This window comes from Dendrobates tinctorius, unplaced genomic scaffold (genome assembly GCF_039654945.1).
Source record: "Dendrobates tinctorius isolate UK_male_01 unplaced genomic scaffold, ASM3965494v1 ptg000084l, whole genome shotgun sequence".
NCBI lineage: Eukaryota > Metazoa > Chordata > Amphibia > Anura > Dendrobatidae > Dendrobates > Dendrobates tinctorius.
In genome coordinates, this window is record NW_027361752.1 from 53,071,161 (window position 1) to 53,088,937 (window position 17,777).

Consider the following 17,777-nt stretch of genomic DNA (forward strand, 5'->3'; position numbering starts at 1 on the left):
CCAATTCTGGAGCTTTACCCAGCTCTTCCCACTTGCCCTGTAGCAGTGGCAAGTGGGGTAATATTTGTGGGGTTGATGTCACCTTTGTATTGTTCGGAATGGGCATTAGGTGTTTGTTAATTTTAAATAAAAGGAAAAGTGTGTTTTGTATTTATTTCAAATAAAGGACTTTATTCTGGCTTTTATTTGAAATAAAAACAAAACGCACTTTTCCTTTTTTTATTTAAAGATAACAAACAGTTATACTCACCTAATGCCCATTCCGGACAATACAAACGTGACTTCAACCCCACAACTATTACTTCACTTGCCACCGCTACAGGGCAAGTGGGAGGAACTGGGCAAAGTGCCAGAATTGTAATAGATGTGCCTTTTTTGGGTGGCTGCGGGCTGCTATTTATTCTGGGGGGCAATATCCATTGCCCCTTACTAGCTTGAGAATACCAACCCCCAGCTGGCTGTCTGCTTTAGCAGGGCTGGTTGTCAAAGTTGGGGGGAAACCCCACATCATTTTTTCAAAATTATTTATTTAAATAATTTAAAAAATACAGCATGGGGACCCCTCTATTCTTGATAACCAAGCCCTGCTAACACTGACAGCTGAGGGTTGCAACCCCCTGCTGTGAGTTTTGTCTGGCTGGTTATCAAAAATACAGGGGAACACACGCTGTTTTTTAAAGTTATTTTTATTATTTATTTACAGCGCAGGCGTCGGCTTATGTATATTCCCATCATCTGCTCCTGCTCTCAATGTTATTAGAAGGCGTCGGCTGATGGGAGCAGTAGTCCCATCAGCTGACACCAGTGATCGGAGGTAAACTTTATCCCTCTGATCACAGCTGGGGCTCATGCTGTCATTTGACCGCAGCTGTCTGACCAGCAGTAATGATTTTACCGCCAATCTTAAGCGGTGTCTGCTGTGCTGTCATGCACATGACAGCATGGTAAACACTGGATGGTCAGACCCCCCATTCAAGTGAATGGGGTCCGGGTTCGGGTCTGTGTACTGTTCTGGTACTTGAGAGCATTGCTTGAAAGTACAGGACCACACCACAGTGTGGTAAAAATTGGAAAAAAAGCACATAATCACCTATCGATCCCCCTCCACTCCTCTTTCTCAATGGCCGTGTCCCTAGCTGGTCCTCTTTTCTTTTTGTGTAGTTTACTTGTGATGGCTGAAGCCAACAGACAAGGTAAGACGGTCACAGGGGAGCGCCAGCCAAGCGCGGCTTTGGGTGATGAAGTGCAGCTCCAGCCGAGTGCCTCAGACGAGGAAAAGTGGTGCAAAGTTGAATGAAACTCGGTCAGCAGGAGCGCAAAACAGGGGCTAAATTAGTAATCAATCTTCTTTTATTAAATCCACAACGCGTTTCAACAGGTAATTCTGTCTTCAGTCTTGCCACCTGAGGAAGACAGAATTACCTGTTGAAATGCGTTGTGGATTTAATAAAAGAAGATTGATGGCTGAAGCCAACAGACTCTGACCAAGCTGGAAGAAAAGAGAAGACTGGCAGGGAAAGTGGCCAGTGGGATGGAGGAGCGGCAGGAGATCGCTCTTATTATCTTTCTTATTATTTTACCACATTGGGGCCATATGTAAACTTTTATGGAGGTTAATCACCATTTTTACTAATGTTCACACATACATTGGCCAACATTTAAGGATGTAGATATTGATTTGGATGGTGGTTTGGGCTCACAGAACGCCTCCATGTCAGCTCCTCCACCTCTCAGCGCTGCGGTCAATATATAGACGACACCTCATTATCAAATCTGATTTATTTCCCAGGGATCCTGACTAAACCAGATTTAGTTGACAAAGGAATGGAACCAGATGTTGTAAGTGTTGTCCGAAATCTGGTGTACAAGCTTAAAAAAGGCTTCATGATAGTCAAGTGTCGGGGGCAGAGTGAGATCATGAACAACACCTCACTGGAGACCGCCCTACAAAATGAGCAAACTTTCTTCGAGGATAATGAACATTTCAGGTAAAATGCAAACATATTCTCTCCAGCCGTAACAACGGATAAGGGGCCGGGCTCCATTAGGGGAATTTCATAGGTGCGCAATAATGGGGGACTACAGAATTAGACATAATCCCCTCTGCCATATTAGAATCATATACTTTTCCGCATTTTCATGACAAAAATCGGGACATTTAATTCCGGCCCCAAATGCTCATTTTAAGGCTGAGTTAGCATAACGTCCACCTCTTTTGTAGTTTGGATTATGGGATTATCCCAGTAAATCGAAATAGATGGCAAATATGGAAAACATAAGGGTTACACTGATCCCATATCTTCATTAATCGCTGTTCTTATTAATCAGTAATCAAATATCCTCACAGTGTATAAGTATAAACAATCCATAGAAATCCTAAAATTATTCACGTTTGTTCTCTAATAGCTCTAACAAACCCTTTAAAAATAAAGAAATAAAAAAAAAATTAAAGTCAAATCTGTCAAAATAAAAAAATAAAGATTATAAAAGCAAAGAAAAGTGAAAAATCTAAATACCAGGATTGCGTTTTTTTTAACACTGTACCTCCCCTCAAAAATGCAGAAAAAACAAACAAAACATTGTATGTACCCCAATATGCTACCAATAAAAACATGAAAACCACAAAAAGAGGAAAAAAAATCCTCCAAAAAATTCAGTTACAAACCAGACAGGCCCAAATGCATCTGCACTAATCCAGGGTGCAGCGGACCCAAGTAAAATGGCAGCTGCACAGGTGCATAAATACCAAATGAAGCAGCCAGCCTACAATCAGGGATTGGCCGTGTGGCACACCAGTGCAGAGAAAATAATCCGCATGTGGCAGTGTTCACACAGGGAATGCAGGGCTTCTGGCTCACAACCTCTTAGTAACACCATATAGGGGGGCTGCCCAGTGCCAACTAGAATGCATCCCGTGTGAACAGAGGCCACAAGTTTGCAGAACCATTTGGGCCCAACTGCACCCTGGAAAAAATATAAAAAGTGCACAAAAAACATATCAGTATATGTAAGGTATTGGTTGATATTAAGGCCTTAATACGGAAGCTGACAAACTGCGTCAAAGTTCCTTACACTTGTCAGTCCCTACTCTAACATGAAAACCTCAATGTCAATAAAAATATGAGCTCCGCACACTGCAAATAAGCCCTCACAAGTTTAGCGTCAGTGTAATTGTACGGACGTGAAAAAATCCCATTGTCTGATCATTGTTACCGCAGTAAAAATAAAATGCCGAAACAATGGCGTAATTTTGTTTTTTTTCACCTTTCGTGCCAGTATTCCATCCACTGATGACGCCGCACACACAGTGAAACATGTTGGGGGAATGTGTGCTCTAGATGTTACTTGTCCTATTCTGCTATACAAGGGATGGCTCCCCGGGGCGTTATCAAATGAATTAGAAAAGTTGAACTTGATGGACCTTAGTCTTCTTTCAACCAATGTAACGATCTGTAATGTAGGTGTCTACCACAAAATCAATACTTATAGGCAGATTAGGGACAATATTTTAACCCCTTCACGACCTTTGACGCCACGTAGGCGTCATGAAAAGTCGTGCCAGAACGACCCATGACGCCTATGTGGCGTCATGACTTTAAAGCCCCCCTGCGGGTCGGGTGACCTAGGTCACTGAAAGGTCACCCGACCCGCAGATACGGGGGGCTTTGTTCTTCACCACAGGGGGCGTGGCTTCGCCCCCACGTGGCTACGATCGCTCTGATTGGCTGTTTCACTTTTAACAGCCAATCAGAGCGATAGTAATATTTCATCAATGAAAATTGATGAAATATTACAATCCAGCCATGGCCGATGCTGCAGTAGCATCGGACATGGCTGGAGACCGTGATCTGACCCCCCCACCGACTCACGGGGCCGATCGGCCCCCGATACCGACTGACGGCGGCAATGTGCCGCCGCCGTCATCATCGGCTCCCCTCCCCCTTCTCTGTGCTCCCCCCCGCCCGGCACCTCCGATGTCCCACTCCGCCTCCCGGTGTCCCGCGGTCCCGGACCATGGGCGCCGCCATCTTGAAAATGGCGGGCGCATGCGCAGTCCGCCCGTCGGCTGCAATTTCCCTTCATTCTATTTTGATCACTGTGATAAACTCTCACAGTGATCAAAATAGAATGAAAAGTAAATAAACCCCCCGTTTATCACCCCCATAGGCAGGATCAGCTAATAAAATAAAGAAATTATTTTTATTTTTCCATTAGGGTTAGGGTTGGAAAGAGGGTAAGGGTTGGAAAGAGGGTTAGGGCTAGGGTTGGAAAGAGGGTTAGGGTTGGAAATAGGGTTAGGGTTGGAAATAGGGTTAGGGTTGGAATTAGGGTTAGGGTTGGAATTAGGGTTAGGGTTGGAATTAGGGTTAGGGATGGAATAAGGGTTAGGGATGGAATTAGGGTTAGAACTAGGTTTAGGTTGGAATTAGGGTTAGGGTTGGAATTATGGTTACGGATAGGGTTAGGGGTGTGTTGGGGTTAGGGTTATGGTTAGGGTTGGGATTAGGGTTAGGGATGTGTTGGGGTTAGGGTTGTGGTTAGGGGTGTGTTGGGGTTAGGGTTATGGTTGGTATTAGGGTTAGGGATGTGTTGGGGTTAGGGTTGGAGTTAGAATTGAGGGGTTTCCACTGTTTAGGCACATCAGGGGGTCTCTAAACGCGGCATGGTGCAACCATTGATACCAGCCAATTTTGCGTTCAAAAAGTCAAACGGTGCTCCCTCCTTTCCAAGCCCCAACGTGTGCCCAAACAGTGGTTTACCCCACATATGGGGTATCAGCGTACTCAGGAAAAATTGCACAACAACTTTTGTGGTCTAATTTCTCCTGTTACCCTTGAGAAAATAAAAAATTGGGGGCTAAAAAATTATTTTTTTGGAAAAGAAATGATTTTTTTATTTTCACGTCTCTGCATTATAAATGTCTGTGAAGCACTTGGGGGTTCCAAGTGCTCACCAGACATCTAGATAAGTTCCTTGGAAGGTCTAGTTTCCAAAATGTGGTCACTTGTGGGAGTTTCCACTGTTTAGGCACATCAGGGGCTCTGCAAACGTAACGACGACCTCAGACCTTTCCATCAAAGTCTGCATTTCAAAATGTCACTACTTCCATTCTCAGCCCTTACGTGCGCCCAAACAATGGTTCCTCCCCACATATGGGGTATCAGCGTACTCAGGACAAACTGGACAACAACTATTAGGGTCCAATTTCTACTGTTACCCTTGGGAAAATAAAAATTTGCGCGCTAAAAAATCATTTTTTGAGGAAAAAAAATGATTTTTTATTTTCACGGCTCTGCGTTATAAACTTCTGTGAAGCACTTGGGGGTTCAAGGTCCTCGCCATACATCTAGATAAGTTCCTTGGGGGGTCTAATTTCCAAAATGGGGTCACTTGTGGGGGGTTTCCACAGTTTTGGTACATCAGGGGCTCTGCAAATGTAACATGACGCCCGCAGACCATTCCATCAAAGTCAGCATTTCATAATGTCACTACTTCCATTCTCAGCCCTTACGTGCGCCCAAACAGTGGTTCCCCCCCCACATATTGGGTACCAGCGTACTCAGGACAAACTGGACAACAACTTTTGGGGTCCAGTTTCTCCTGGTACCCTTGTGAAAATAAAACATTGTGCACTAAAAAATAATTTTTTGAGTTAAAAAAAAATATTTTTTATTTTCACGGCACTGCGTTATAAACTTTTGTGAAGCACTTGGGGTTTCAAAGTGCTCACCACACATCTAGATAAGTTCCTTGGGGGGTCTAGTTTCCAAAATGGGCTCATTTGTGGGGAGTTTCCACAGTTTAGGTACATCAGGGGCTCTGCAAATGTAACATGATGCCTGCAGACCATTCCATCAAAGTCTGCATTCCAAAACGTCACTACTTCCCTTCCGAGTCCCGACGTGTGCCCAAACAGTGGTTCCCCCCCCCCCCACATATGGGGTACCAGCGTACTCAGGACAAACTGGACAACAACTTTTGGGGTCCAGTTTCTCCTGATACCCTTGTGAAAATAATAAATTGTGCACTAAAAAAATTTTGAGTTAAAAAAAATATTTTTTATTTTCACGGCACTGCGTTATAAACTTTTGTGAAGCACTTGGGGGTTCAAAGTGCTCCTTATGCATCTAGAAAAGTTCCTTAGGGGATCTAGTTTCCAAAATGGGGTTATTTGTGGGGGAGCTCCAATGTTTAGGCACACAGGGGCTCTCCAAACACGACATGGTGTCCGCTAACGATTAGAGGTAATTTTAATTTCAAAAAGTCAAATGGCGCTCCTTCCCTTCTGAGCCCTGCCGTGTGCCCAAACAGTGGTCCCCCCCCACATATGGGGTGCCAGCATACTCCAGACAAACTGAACAGCAACTTTAGGGGTCCAATGTCTCCTGTTACCCTTGCGAAAATAAAAAATAGCGTGCTGAAAAATCATTTTTGAGGAAAAAAAATGATTTTTTATTTTCACTGCTCTGCGTTATAAACTTCTGTGAAGCACCTGGAGGTTCAAAGTGCTCACTACACATCTAGGTAAGATCCATAAGGGGTCTAGTTTCCAAAATGGTGTCACTTGTTGGGGTTTTCACTGTTTAGGCACACAGGGACTCTCCAAATGCGACATGGTGTCCGATAACGATTGGAGCTAATTTTCCATTCAAAAAGCCAAATAGCGCTCCTTCACTTATGGACCCTGTCGTGCGCCCAAACAGTGGTTTATGACGACATTTGAGGTATCGATGTATTCAGGAGAAATTGCCCAACAAATTTTAGGATCCATTTTATCCTGTTGCCCATGTGAAAATGAAGAAACTGAGGCTAAAAGAAAATTTTTGTGAAAAAAAAGTCCTTTTTTTTTTTACCGATCAATTTGTGAAGCACCTGGGGGTTCAAAGTGATCACTATGCATGTAGATAAGTTCCTTGGGGGTCTAGTTTCCAAAATGGGGTCACTTGTTGGGGAGCTCCAGTGTTTAGGCACACAGGGGCTCTCCAAACGCGACATGGTGTTCGCTAAATATTCCAGCATGTTTTCCATTCAAAAGTCAAATGGCGCTCCTTCCCTTCTGAGCCCTGCCATGCACCCAAACATTGGTTTATGACCACATATGAGGTATCGGTGTACTCAGGGGAAATTGCCCAACAAATTTTAGGATCCATTTTATCCTGTTGCCCATGTGAAAATGAAAAAATTGATGCTAAAAGAAAATTTTTGTTGTAAAAATTAAAATGTCCATTTTTTCTTTCCACGTTGCTTTAGTTCCTGCGAATCACCTGAAGGGTTAATAATCTTCTAGAATGTAGTTTTGAGTAGCTTGAGGGGTGCAGTTTTTAGAATGGTGTCACTTTTGGGTATTTTCTGCCATATAGACCCCTCAAAGTGACTTCAAATGTGAGGTGGTCCCTTAATTAAATGGTTTTGTAAATTTTGTTGTAAAAATGAGAAATCGCTGGTCAACTTTTAACCCTTATAACTTCATAACAAAAAAAATTTGTTTCCAAAATTGTGCTGATGTAAAGTAGACATGAGGGAAATGTTATTTAGTAACCACTTTGTGTGACATAACTCTCTGGTTTAACAGAATAAAAATTCAAAATGTGAAAATTGCGAAATTTTCTAAATTTTTACCAGATTTCTGATTTTTTCACAAATAAACGCAAAAATTATCGACCTAAATTTACCACTAACATGAAGCCCAATATGTCACGAAAAAGCAGTCTCAGAATCGCTAAGATCCGTTGAAGTGTTCCTGAGTTATTACCTCATAAAGGGACACTGGTCAGAATTGTTAGGGACGGCGGAACGCACCAAGTATAAATAATAGGAGGTGCGTTCGCCGCCCGGGGTCCACCGTGCGGTAGATGGTAAGACCGCTGCTGGACAATGGCAGGTGCACCAGAAGGTGACGTATTGCGCTCGGGTTAACGTCACCCGGATGCTAAGAGCGGCTCTTTTCAGACACAGAGTCGCTTAGTAGAATTAAGTATAAAGACGCTGGCCCTGTTAACCGCACAGGGTAACCAGCGGGTGGCGTTGCAGCCGCAAGCGCCAATAGACGCTGCTGAGCGCAGCTCGGCTGTAACTGAAGCCGCAAGCGTCTGTGCCGGGGAGCCGGACACCGACGGACGCTAGAGTAGGTGCGGTAAGCCCAGTGGCGCTAGCTTGCCACTACCTGGCGCTGACCTATGAACACACTCTGTCACCAATCGTATTATCCGAGGGAAGGGGTTTCATAATGCGTCAGTCACCAGTCCATGCATCCGTCACCATTCACACACATAGCAATATGAGTCTACACTAGCGCATCGCCGAGCCGCCCTGCGGGCTTTTTATAGCGATGCGCTTCCGGAACCTTCCATTAGCCTGGGAAGGACCAATCAGATCCGACACAGGACCTGAACATGTGACCCCTGCTCTCCAGTGAGAGGTCACCTTGCGGGCATGCCCAGTAGCACGGGATGAGGACTTAGCCTCTGGAGCGGTTCCCTGCAGAGCAGGTTGTGCTTCCATTGCTGCACCAGAGGTGGCAGCAACATCCAGGCTGTCAGAGTGAGTCTGAGCAGCACACCTGGCTCGCTGTGATTGCTGAGCAAAACCTGGAGGGGTAGGAGGAAAATGGGAGACCGCTGGATGTCTGGCTCCGGATTCCTGCTGTGCAGAGCCTGGAATCCTACACCTAACAAGAATTGCAAAAAATGGCCAGGTCATTAAGGTCAAAATAGGCTGGGTCATAAAGGGGTTAATAATACCCTGATAGCTTAAATTAATTATATTTAAAATGCAAAGTTTTATGTCTTGTTAGAGAGGGATTTCAGTATGGGGTTCTCCCCTTTTTGTTTATTTCCTTTCACTGTATTTTAATTAAACAGTACAATAGATAGTAAAATGAATGGTGACATTCAAAATTAACACTTGTTTTGTTAAAAACAGAAACCCTCGAATGACTCTCAAAAAACCCCCAAAACTTTATGACTTATGGAAAAAGAGGACAAAAAAATTTATAGTACAGAAATAAAAATTGTCTGTTATGAGTTAAAGTCTTGTGTCTATTGCTCAGATTAGATCAATTTCTATATGCTGGAACCATTTTAAGACAAGTTGTGGTTATTTTTTAGGGTTCTTCTGGAAGAGCGACGAGCTACAACTTCCTTGCTGGCAGAAAAACTTACTGTTGAACTTGTGGAACATATTTCAGTAAGTCTGCTTTATGAGAATTAGATATGTATGACTCACAGATGAGGGTCCCACCTTTGGGAACAATCGAGGGGTTGTGCAATGTCAGAAACATTGGATAGGCTTTATCTAGTAAGTAAAAGTATTGGATCCCCTTGGCTTGAGGGGAGGTCATTAGAGTTTCGAGACAAGAACATTGTGTGCCGCAACAGGAAAGTGACTGACATGAGACCAGTATCTGTAGGAATCCTCCTCCTACAAGGTGAAAAGGTGCAAGAAGCATCAAGAGCAAAGGGAGAGTAAATGCTAAAATGTAACAAATTGCGTAATAATGATTACAATGGTGTCCCCATTTCACTACCATGGATAATGCAGGTATGAAATGTATACACACTGCAGAGCAAGACTTGTCAGGAGTCTGGTTGACTCTGGAGAAAAGGTAGTGGAGGTATCCTGGCTAGAAATGCTGACCCCATCCAGGAACTACGTCAATAATGTAAGGTTATCGTCTGGGAGCCCTGTTAACCGTCTCTTACCTAACGGCACATCCAGTGTCACGACTCTGTTGTTGGGTGTCCCAGAACCAGGGGCTCCTTCCCTATTCCAACACCCAGGGAAGAGGCCAGTAGTATTGTACCATAATACAAGGTAATATGAATAGGGTTAAAGGAAAATACCAAATATACAAATGTACTCACACATATAACAGAGGTGTGCACCAGGGAGTGGAGGATGGGGTTAAACCAAAGTAGGAGAAGAAAGGGAATTTTCACACACTAAAGACCTAGCAACAGTCACAGATAAATCCACCAAACGCCTACTCTAATAACCACCAACAACCTCTAACCATGCAGCATAAGCTAGCTCTGACAATGAGTGCTAGCCAGGGCCCAGATTATATAGGAGATGGGAGTGGCTAACAGTGCGCAGCTAAGAGCCTTAATGCAGGGAAGCATCCAGGAGCTCTCAACTGAGAATATTAACCCCTGCACTGCCAAAAGAAATTTACAAAGTTAATATGAAGGCGAAGTGCTTCTAATCAGTGCAGGAGTAGAAGAAATCAGATGCTGCGGTCTTCTGGCTTCTGTCACGGTAAACCCGTGCCACCCAGCTACTCTTTTGATAATGTTACGTCAAGTAGAGCTGGGGATGCCATCAGGTAAGAGGTGGTTCATCGGGTCCTGCCAATCAATTTGCATCATCTCCAGTCAGGACAGCCATATATAGGTGACTGGTGCTGCCGCTCAATTCAACACCTAGGCAGGTTATTGTATTGTAGGGAGTTACCTCATTTAATATCATGGCTAAGAGCTCATAACCATCTTTGAGTACTGCTTCAACTGAAGACGAGTGAAACTGCAACAGCTATTTTACTCTTCAAAAGAAAGTGCCTACCAATCTTGAGAGTATCCGCCAAGTACTGTACCTCTTCAGGAACTGCAACCACATAGCTTGTACCACTGTAAAAGACTGTAACCACTAAGCTTTGTGCGTCTCAGTGAGAAAATAAATACTTTTTGTTGCAAACACAAAAGAATATATGCAACATTCCATGTGAGCAGATGACTCCTCCAAACCCCTGCCCCCACCTACTCCTTTCTCCATAGACTTCTAGAGGCAGCAGCTGTAAGCTGATCTCTCAGTGAAGTTGATAATATCTCTTAATCTGCTTCATGTGCACAGATTTTATCAAGTGATCAGATGAAAAGACAAAGAGCCTGCTCTATAAAATGTTTTGTAATAGGATACATTACAAAGTTTATTGTTTAGTTAAAATGAAAAATGAATTAATGGACTGTCATAGATAATATCATTAACATCTTCACAATCTTAAACAATCAGAAAAATTACTAATTATTAGCTAATGTACCTTAGATTACCAGGGATATTAGATTTTGACCCATAAACACTTTGGAGCACCATGAACTCTACCATAAACCACATCACCATCGTAGGCCACAAGGAGACCACTTGACCAAAAGGCGCCAAGGGTTCTAGGCGCCAGTTATAGTATTTTAGTAATAACCTCTTATACAAATGCGGGAATTAGTAGATATAGAAGGTTGGCCCAGTGGGTATGAGGGTTCATTCATTTCTTTTTACGTTTTAGAGGACTATACCTAACCTGGAGAACCAGATCAAAACCAAGCTTCAAAAGGCAGAGATGAAAGTGGAGATGATCGGCGCAGGTGTCCCGGAGTCGGAGTCAGAGAAACTGTCATTTCTCATAGATGTAAGATCCGTGTGAACTCCCATTCACTTTAATATATCCAATATGTCCTCCACCTGTAGATACAGTTCTATATCCTATATACTCCGGCTCTCACTGCAGATTAACCATGTGCATCATGTTTTTTCCATTCCTGTCGCCTCCAAAGAGAATCAAACGTTTTGTGGATGAAATCACTCAGTTCTCGCAAGGAGAAGAGGAGGTCACAGAGGGGAAACAGAAACTTTTCACAAGAATTCGAAAAATATTCTCTGAATGGGAAACAAAACTGAAAGAATCCGTGAATGATTGTAAGTATAGATCAGAAAATGCACCACCGTACAGCAAGACTGTGCATAGGGGAAGGAAAGCGACAGCCGCTCTGAGCATGCGTAATCAGTTCGGGACCGGACAATTTTTTCATTGATTTAAACTTTTATTCTTTTAAACTTTGAAAACATTTTCGTTCAAAACTTTTTTTATTTTTGACTTTTTTCAGTATCTTTAGTAACCTAACACCAGCTGATAACAGAGAAGACCACATTTGTCTGCAACAGATTAACTATTAAGTGCCAATGATCTTTCTTTAAGAGGCAACAGGCTTGATGGTTGCAACAGCTCACAAAAGGCAACATGCTTGATGGTTAACCGTAGTTGACACTTCACAGACGCGCAAAACTGCTTGACTGGCACCTAAAACACTATGCTGGCAACATAAAAATTTTCATTTTGCCACTATTCCACTGCCTCAAACGGTCTCCTGCACAAGCTTTTCTCTGCTCACTTTCACGCTTCTGCATCATTCCCTCCTTATTACCACCTCACAACTCTCACAACATCTCTTCCATAGTCTTCCTCTGCACACACAGACACAAGCTCAAAAACCCTCTCTGTTGTGACAAACTTTTTGCCCTTTATGGTGGCTAATCTTTGCCCTGCTGCATTCTTCATTCACATCAATGAAACTCTATTCTCTGTAGTAGCCCTTCTGCTTCATCATCTTCACTCTCAGGGGGTGGTATTCACTGTTTAGGGTAGCTAGTCTTACTCCCCTGGGATATGCTCTGCAATAATTTGCACGTTAGGCACTTATTCTCCTCTGTATGCTAAGCCCCGAGTTGTCCAAATAACTTTTGAGTGTCACTCCTCCCCACTTGCTAGCTACCTAAGATGCTGCTAACTTTTCTTCAGTCTCCTGGCTGGTGTGACGGTTTTACGCCATTTGCATAGATGATTTCTACTGGCCAATGTTTTTTTTAAAAAATTAATATCTTATCCTTTGCCTCTCAGTCCCACGGGAATTAAAAGATGATGTTAATTCTTTTGAGAACCAACATCGTGGCCGGGAACTTACAGGATTTATCAATTTTAAAACATTTGAAAATATTGCAAAAAATCAAATCAAAACATACGAAGAGCCTGCCATCCACAAGCTGAAACAAGTCACAGGTAAGAAAACATTACAGAAGTAAGTGACAAAAATGCATGGAATCAGTTAGATAAGGATGGCAGTGTCAAATACCCTGCGGACATCCGTCTGGTCAATTGCCCAGAAGTTCTGTCCCTTTACAGTCTATGCATCTCTTGCATGTTCTCAAACTAACTACCTGCCTCTCTTCCAGCATGTCCTTTCACTTGCTCTCCCCCCCCTCAATTACTCACTGCTAGGCATGTCTGGATGTCCAATGAATTGACAATCAGAAAAGCTCCTCCCTTATGACTAACAAATTTCTCGCAGATTAGCCAGATTACAATCCAGTTTTAAGAAGCTCTTGGCAGTCTTACAACAGTGTTATGTACCATAGTAAAGCATTGGTTTCACTACATTGCTGGACTGTTTTAGGTACATGGTACTGACTGTGCTGATATATATTTTTTTTCTTTTCCTTTTTTTTTTTAGAATTTGTCAGATCAACTTTTCATGCTACAGCAGTGAGCCACTTTACCCATTATTACAATCTTTACAGAAGTGCAAAGGTAGGATCAGTATTTCAGTTTTATCATTTGCAAAATTCTATAAAATAAATCAAACAGACCTTGAATACCGCCTCGTAATTTCCAACTTATAAAGCGTTAGGCCATTAATCTCAGGTCCGTGGGGATGGAACCCTGCACCCGGCCGATCAGCTGGCGGAAGGAGTGATTGGGCTGGGATCAAACTTGTGTTCTCCTCCTTGCTCCTTTCACCAGAATTTTGCACATTTACAGTGGGGGAAATAATTATTTGATCCCTTGCTGATTTTGTAAGTTTGCCCACTGACAAAGACGTGAACAGTTTATAATTTTAAGGGTAGGTTAATTTTAACATTGAGAGATAAATAAGAAATAATGAGAGATAAGTATTTGATCCCCTACCAACCATTAAGAGTTCTGGATCCTACAGACCAGTTAGATGCTCCTAATCAGCTCGTTACCTGCATTAAAGACAGCTGTCTTACATAGTCACCTTTATAAAAGACTCCTGTCCACAGACTCAATTAATCAGTCAGACACTTACCTCTACAACATGGGCAAGTCCAAAGAGCTTTCCAAGGATGTCAGGGACAAGATCATAAACCTGCACAAAGCTGGAATGGGCTACAAAACCATAAGTAAGACGCTGGGCGAGAAGGAGTCAACTGTTGGTGCAATAGTAAGAAAATGGAAGAAATACAAAATGACTGCCAATCGACATCACTCTGGGGCACCATGCAAAATCTCACCTCATGTGGTATCCTTGATCATGAGGAAGGTGAGAGATCAGCCTAAAAATACACGGGGGGAACTTGTTAATGATCTCAAGGCAGCTGGGACCGTAGTCACCAAGAAAATCATTGGTAACACATTACGCCGTAAAGGTTTACAATCCTGCAGTGCCCACAAGGTCCCCCTGCTCAAGAAGGCACATGTACAGGCCCATCTGAAGTTTGCCAATTAACACCTTGATGATTCTGTGAGTGATTGAGAGAAGGTGCTTTGGTCAGATGAGACAAAAATTGAGCTCTTTGGCATTAACTCAACTCCCTGTGATTGTAGGAAGAGAACTGCTGCCTATAACCCAAAGAACACCATCCCCACTGTCAAGCATGGAGGTGGAAACGTTATGTTTTGGGGGTGTTTCTCTGCTAAGGCCACAGGACTACTTCACCGCATCAGTGGAAGAATAGATGGAGCCATGTACCATAAAATCCTGAGTGACAACCTCCTTCCCTCCGCCAGGGCATTAAAAATGGGTCGTGGATGGGTTTTCTGGCAAGACAATGACCCAAAACATCCAGCCAAGGCAACAAAGGAGTGGCTCAAAAAGATGCACATTAAGGTCCTGGAGTGGCCTAGCTAGTCTCCAGACCTTAATCCCATAGAAAAGTTAAAGCTCTGAGTCGCCAAGCGACGGCCTCAAAATCTTAATGATTTAGAGATGACTGCAAAGAGGAGTGAAGCAAAATTCCTCCTGACATGTGCGCAAACCTCATCATCAACTACAAAAACTGTCTGACTGCTGTGCTTGCCAACAATGGTTTTGCCACCAAGGATTGTCTTGTTTGCCAGAGGGTCAAATATTTATTTCTCACTGCGAAATGCAAATTAATTTATATAATTTATACAATGTGATTTTCTGGATTTTATTTTTGATATTCTATCTTTCAATGTTAAAATTAACCTAACCTTAAAATTATAGACTGCTCATGTCTTTGTCAGTAGGCAAACTTACAAAATCAGCAAGGGATCAAATAATTATTTCCCCCACTGTAGTAGAGGTTGTGTAGTTTATCCACTTTTAAGCAAATGCCTCTTTCACTCCTGGCGATCTCAAAAATGCAAAATTTCTGAAATATTTGGCTTGTGTGCTCCATGCACAAGGCCTTAAAGGAAGATTTCGGCAGAATCGGACAGATGTCAATGTGGGAGTCCAGTTAGGCTTTCAATAAGGCCGATCCTATCGGTGCCACAGGAGATAAGATATCAGTAGTGGAATCTGCCAGAGGCCATTTCTACATTGACAAGACAAACGCTCTTCCAAGCCGAGCTTGGATGTGTAAGGAGAGTGGAGATGATTCGCTGTCAACTATGCCGACAGCTACCTGTAGAGTATGGTCAGCCTTCAACTCTGCTGACGCCCGTATTATAGATATCAGTCCAGTCTAAATTAATGAGGAAGCCATGAATTAGAAGATTTCCTGATGGGGAATGGTGGATTTTTTCAGTCCTATGTTTTGTGGGGTCCTGCGCAGTCCTTTTCGTAATTGTCTTTTTTTTCACATAATTCATAAGGAAAAGCTAGAAGATATCTGCAGCAAGCAACAAAGGGAGGCTGAAAAAATGATCCATACACAGTTCAAGGTGGAAAAGAACATTTACTGCCAGGACTCGATTTACGGTGGAGCTCTGAGGAACGTCCGGGCAGAGGCAGCTAAAGAGGCAGCTCTTACTACTCCTGTGTCTGCTTTTGGATCTTCTGGAAAGTCACAACAAAAAAAGAAATCAGCATTTTCTGTAGAGGAGATGTCTCAGCACATCGAGGCGTATTTCAAGGTCAGTTATTTAAGATGGTTAATATGTGCTCAGATTTAGATATGGTCTATAGTGTGAGTAGATCCGTCCATCCGTTAATATTTGGCTTCCTATATTTCTTCTAGAACACGACCGCCCGTTTGTCAAACCAGATCCCCCTGATCATTCTACACTACATGCTCCATGAATTTGCTGACAAGCTGCAGTCACAGATGTGGTCCCTGCTCCAAGACAAGGGGAACCTCGGTGTGTTACTGATGGAGAAGGAGGATGTGGCGAGGGAGCGGAAGGAATTGAAAGACCAGATCCAACGGCTCCGTGCCGCCCAACGGAGATTAGCCAGATTTCCATGCTAGTAATTGTCTCACAATTCTTTATATGTCGCTAGAAGCAGTGGAACCATTAGTGGTCATTGCTGTATTCTTTCTTCTTGTGGCCAATTTCCCTCTGAATATTTATTCCAGTTGTGAGGTCGCTTTTAGCAGTTTGTTCTTTCCTCAATGTGAGGACAATGTTTCCTCAGTGAAGTTAGTCCCTGATTCCATCTCTTGGTCATCAATGGTCTGACTCACCTTAGTCTCCAACGTAGACCAGTCTGTAGTCTTCTCACTGCAAGTTCCCAAGAAAGAGTTGATCTCCTAGGATCTGATTGGTGGAGCCCATCCCAGAAAGTAGCGGTTATTCTCTGGGGAAGCTTCCAGAATGTCCATATGATTGTAATACATGGCAGTCATTAATGTCAACTGGAACCAAATGATCAGTGTTGTCGAGTCCTTCAGAGGGAGGGTAGCTGTCTGCAGAGGCTCTCCGGAGTGCCTAGAAAAGCAAGCCCCCATAGTATGGACAATGGTGGTCTGCAATGAATCTCTCCCATATCACAAATAGGACTATGTGTGTGTATAATAAAATTATTAAAAAAAATATAATAAAAGAAGGCCCTTGTGTAATACTTACACCGCGTGAATGGTTGGAACAAGATTATATGAAAAGTTTCTTGTGGCTTTATTACAGACATCCAATATGGAGCCACTTTTACTTTAAACTTTGCACAACAGCAGAACTTTTCCTCATTTATGTACGTTCTCTGGTCTCTCTTTTCTCAGGTGTGCCTGAGATCACGTCACTACCGCACAAGGCCCCTCAGATAGTATGTACTGGACTTGTCAATCACTGTCACTGACAGTCTGATCATTCCAGGTCACTTCCCCAGATACTCCGTGATGTTAATTTACTGCGTCACTCAGGATCAGCGTACTCTCTCTGTGACTCCACTGTGGTGGCACCTGGAATATTCACAGAGGCGATATTTCCCCTGTAACCTGGTGATGCTCCGATACAAGAGGAAACATCTCTTCATACAGGATAAATATAATATACAGATAGAATGCAGACAATAATAAAATAGAAGAAACGCTCAAACAAATGGAGCATGCACCCACTGATGAAAGCAAGATTACCTCTACGTGATGTCACAGTAACTGTGGACCAGGAATAATAAGCAGACAACAACACCAAAATTAGAACCAAGAGTATAAATCCAGATAAAAGATTATATTTTATTCAAATTCAGATAATAAATCCACAGAGACTACATAAGCAATTAAAGAGGAGCAAGGTAACTGACACATGTATAGACAAATTCACATAAGCCCAGGGTAATAATAAATCTGTTTATGCCAAAGTCCATGATGCTAAAAAGCCTATCATGTATTAACTGAATAGTCAGTTTAATATTAACAGAAACTCCACAGTGTCTGCATAATATTATCTATCAATAGAAAAAGGCATTAAGGCTGGATGATAATAGCAATGTAATACCTACAAACTGATCAGTCACCAATGCTCCCCTTCGCCCCAACGCACGTTCCGTATGTTACTTCATCAGGAGGCGTGTGTTTGGGGAAGGATTGAG

The 17,777-nt window shown here is 42.8% G+C and overlaps 1 protein-coding gene across 3 annotated transcripts in view; it reads left to right on the forward strand.

Moving 5' to 3' along the window:
- The window catches only part of LOC141097497 (interferon-induced GTP-binding protein Mx2-like), a 44,981-nt gene extending 28,182 nt beyond the window's left edge, over positions 1-16,799 (forward strand). For all 3 annotated transcript variants that reach the window (XM_073584720.1, XM_073584717.1, XM_073584718.1), the window contains 8 exons: positions 1,790-1,988; positions 9,108-9,186; positions 11,276-11,398; positions 11,544-11,685; positions 12,665-12,823; positions 13,275-13,351; positions 15,626-15,886; positions 15,991-16,799. In XM_073584720.1, the coding sequence (XP_073440821.1) occupies positions 1,790-1,988; positions 9,108-9,186; positions 11,276-11,398; positions 11,544-11,685; positions 12,665-12,823; positions 13,275-13,351; positions 15,626-15,886; positions 15,991-16,221 (1,271 nt within the window). In that variant the 3' untranslated portion in view covers positions 16,222-16,799. The remainder of the gene's footprint in view (positions 1-1,789; positions 1,989-9,107; positions 9,187-11,275; positions 11,399-11,543; positions 11,686-12,664; positions 12,824-13,274; positions 13,352-15,625; positions 15,887-15,990) is intronic.
- The last annotated feature ends 978 nt before the right edge of the window (positions 16,800-17,777 follow it).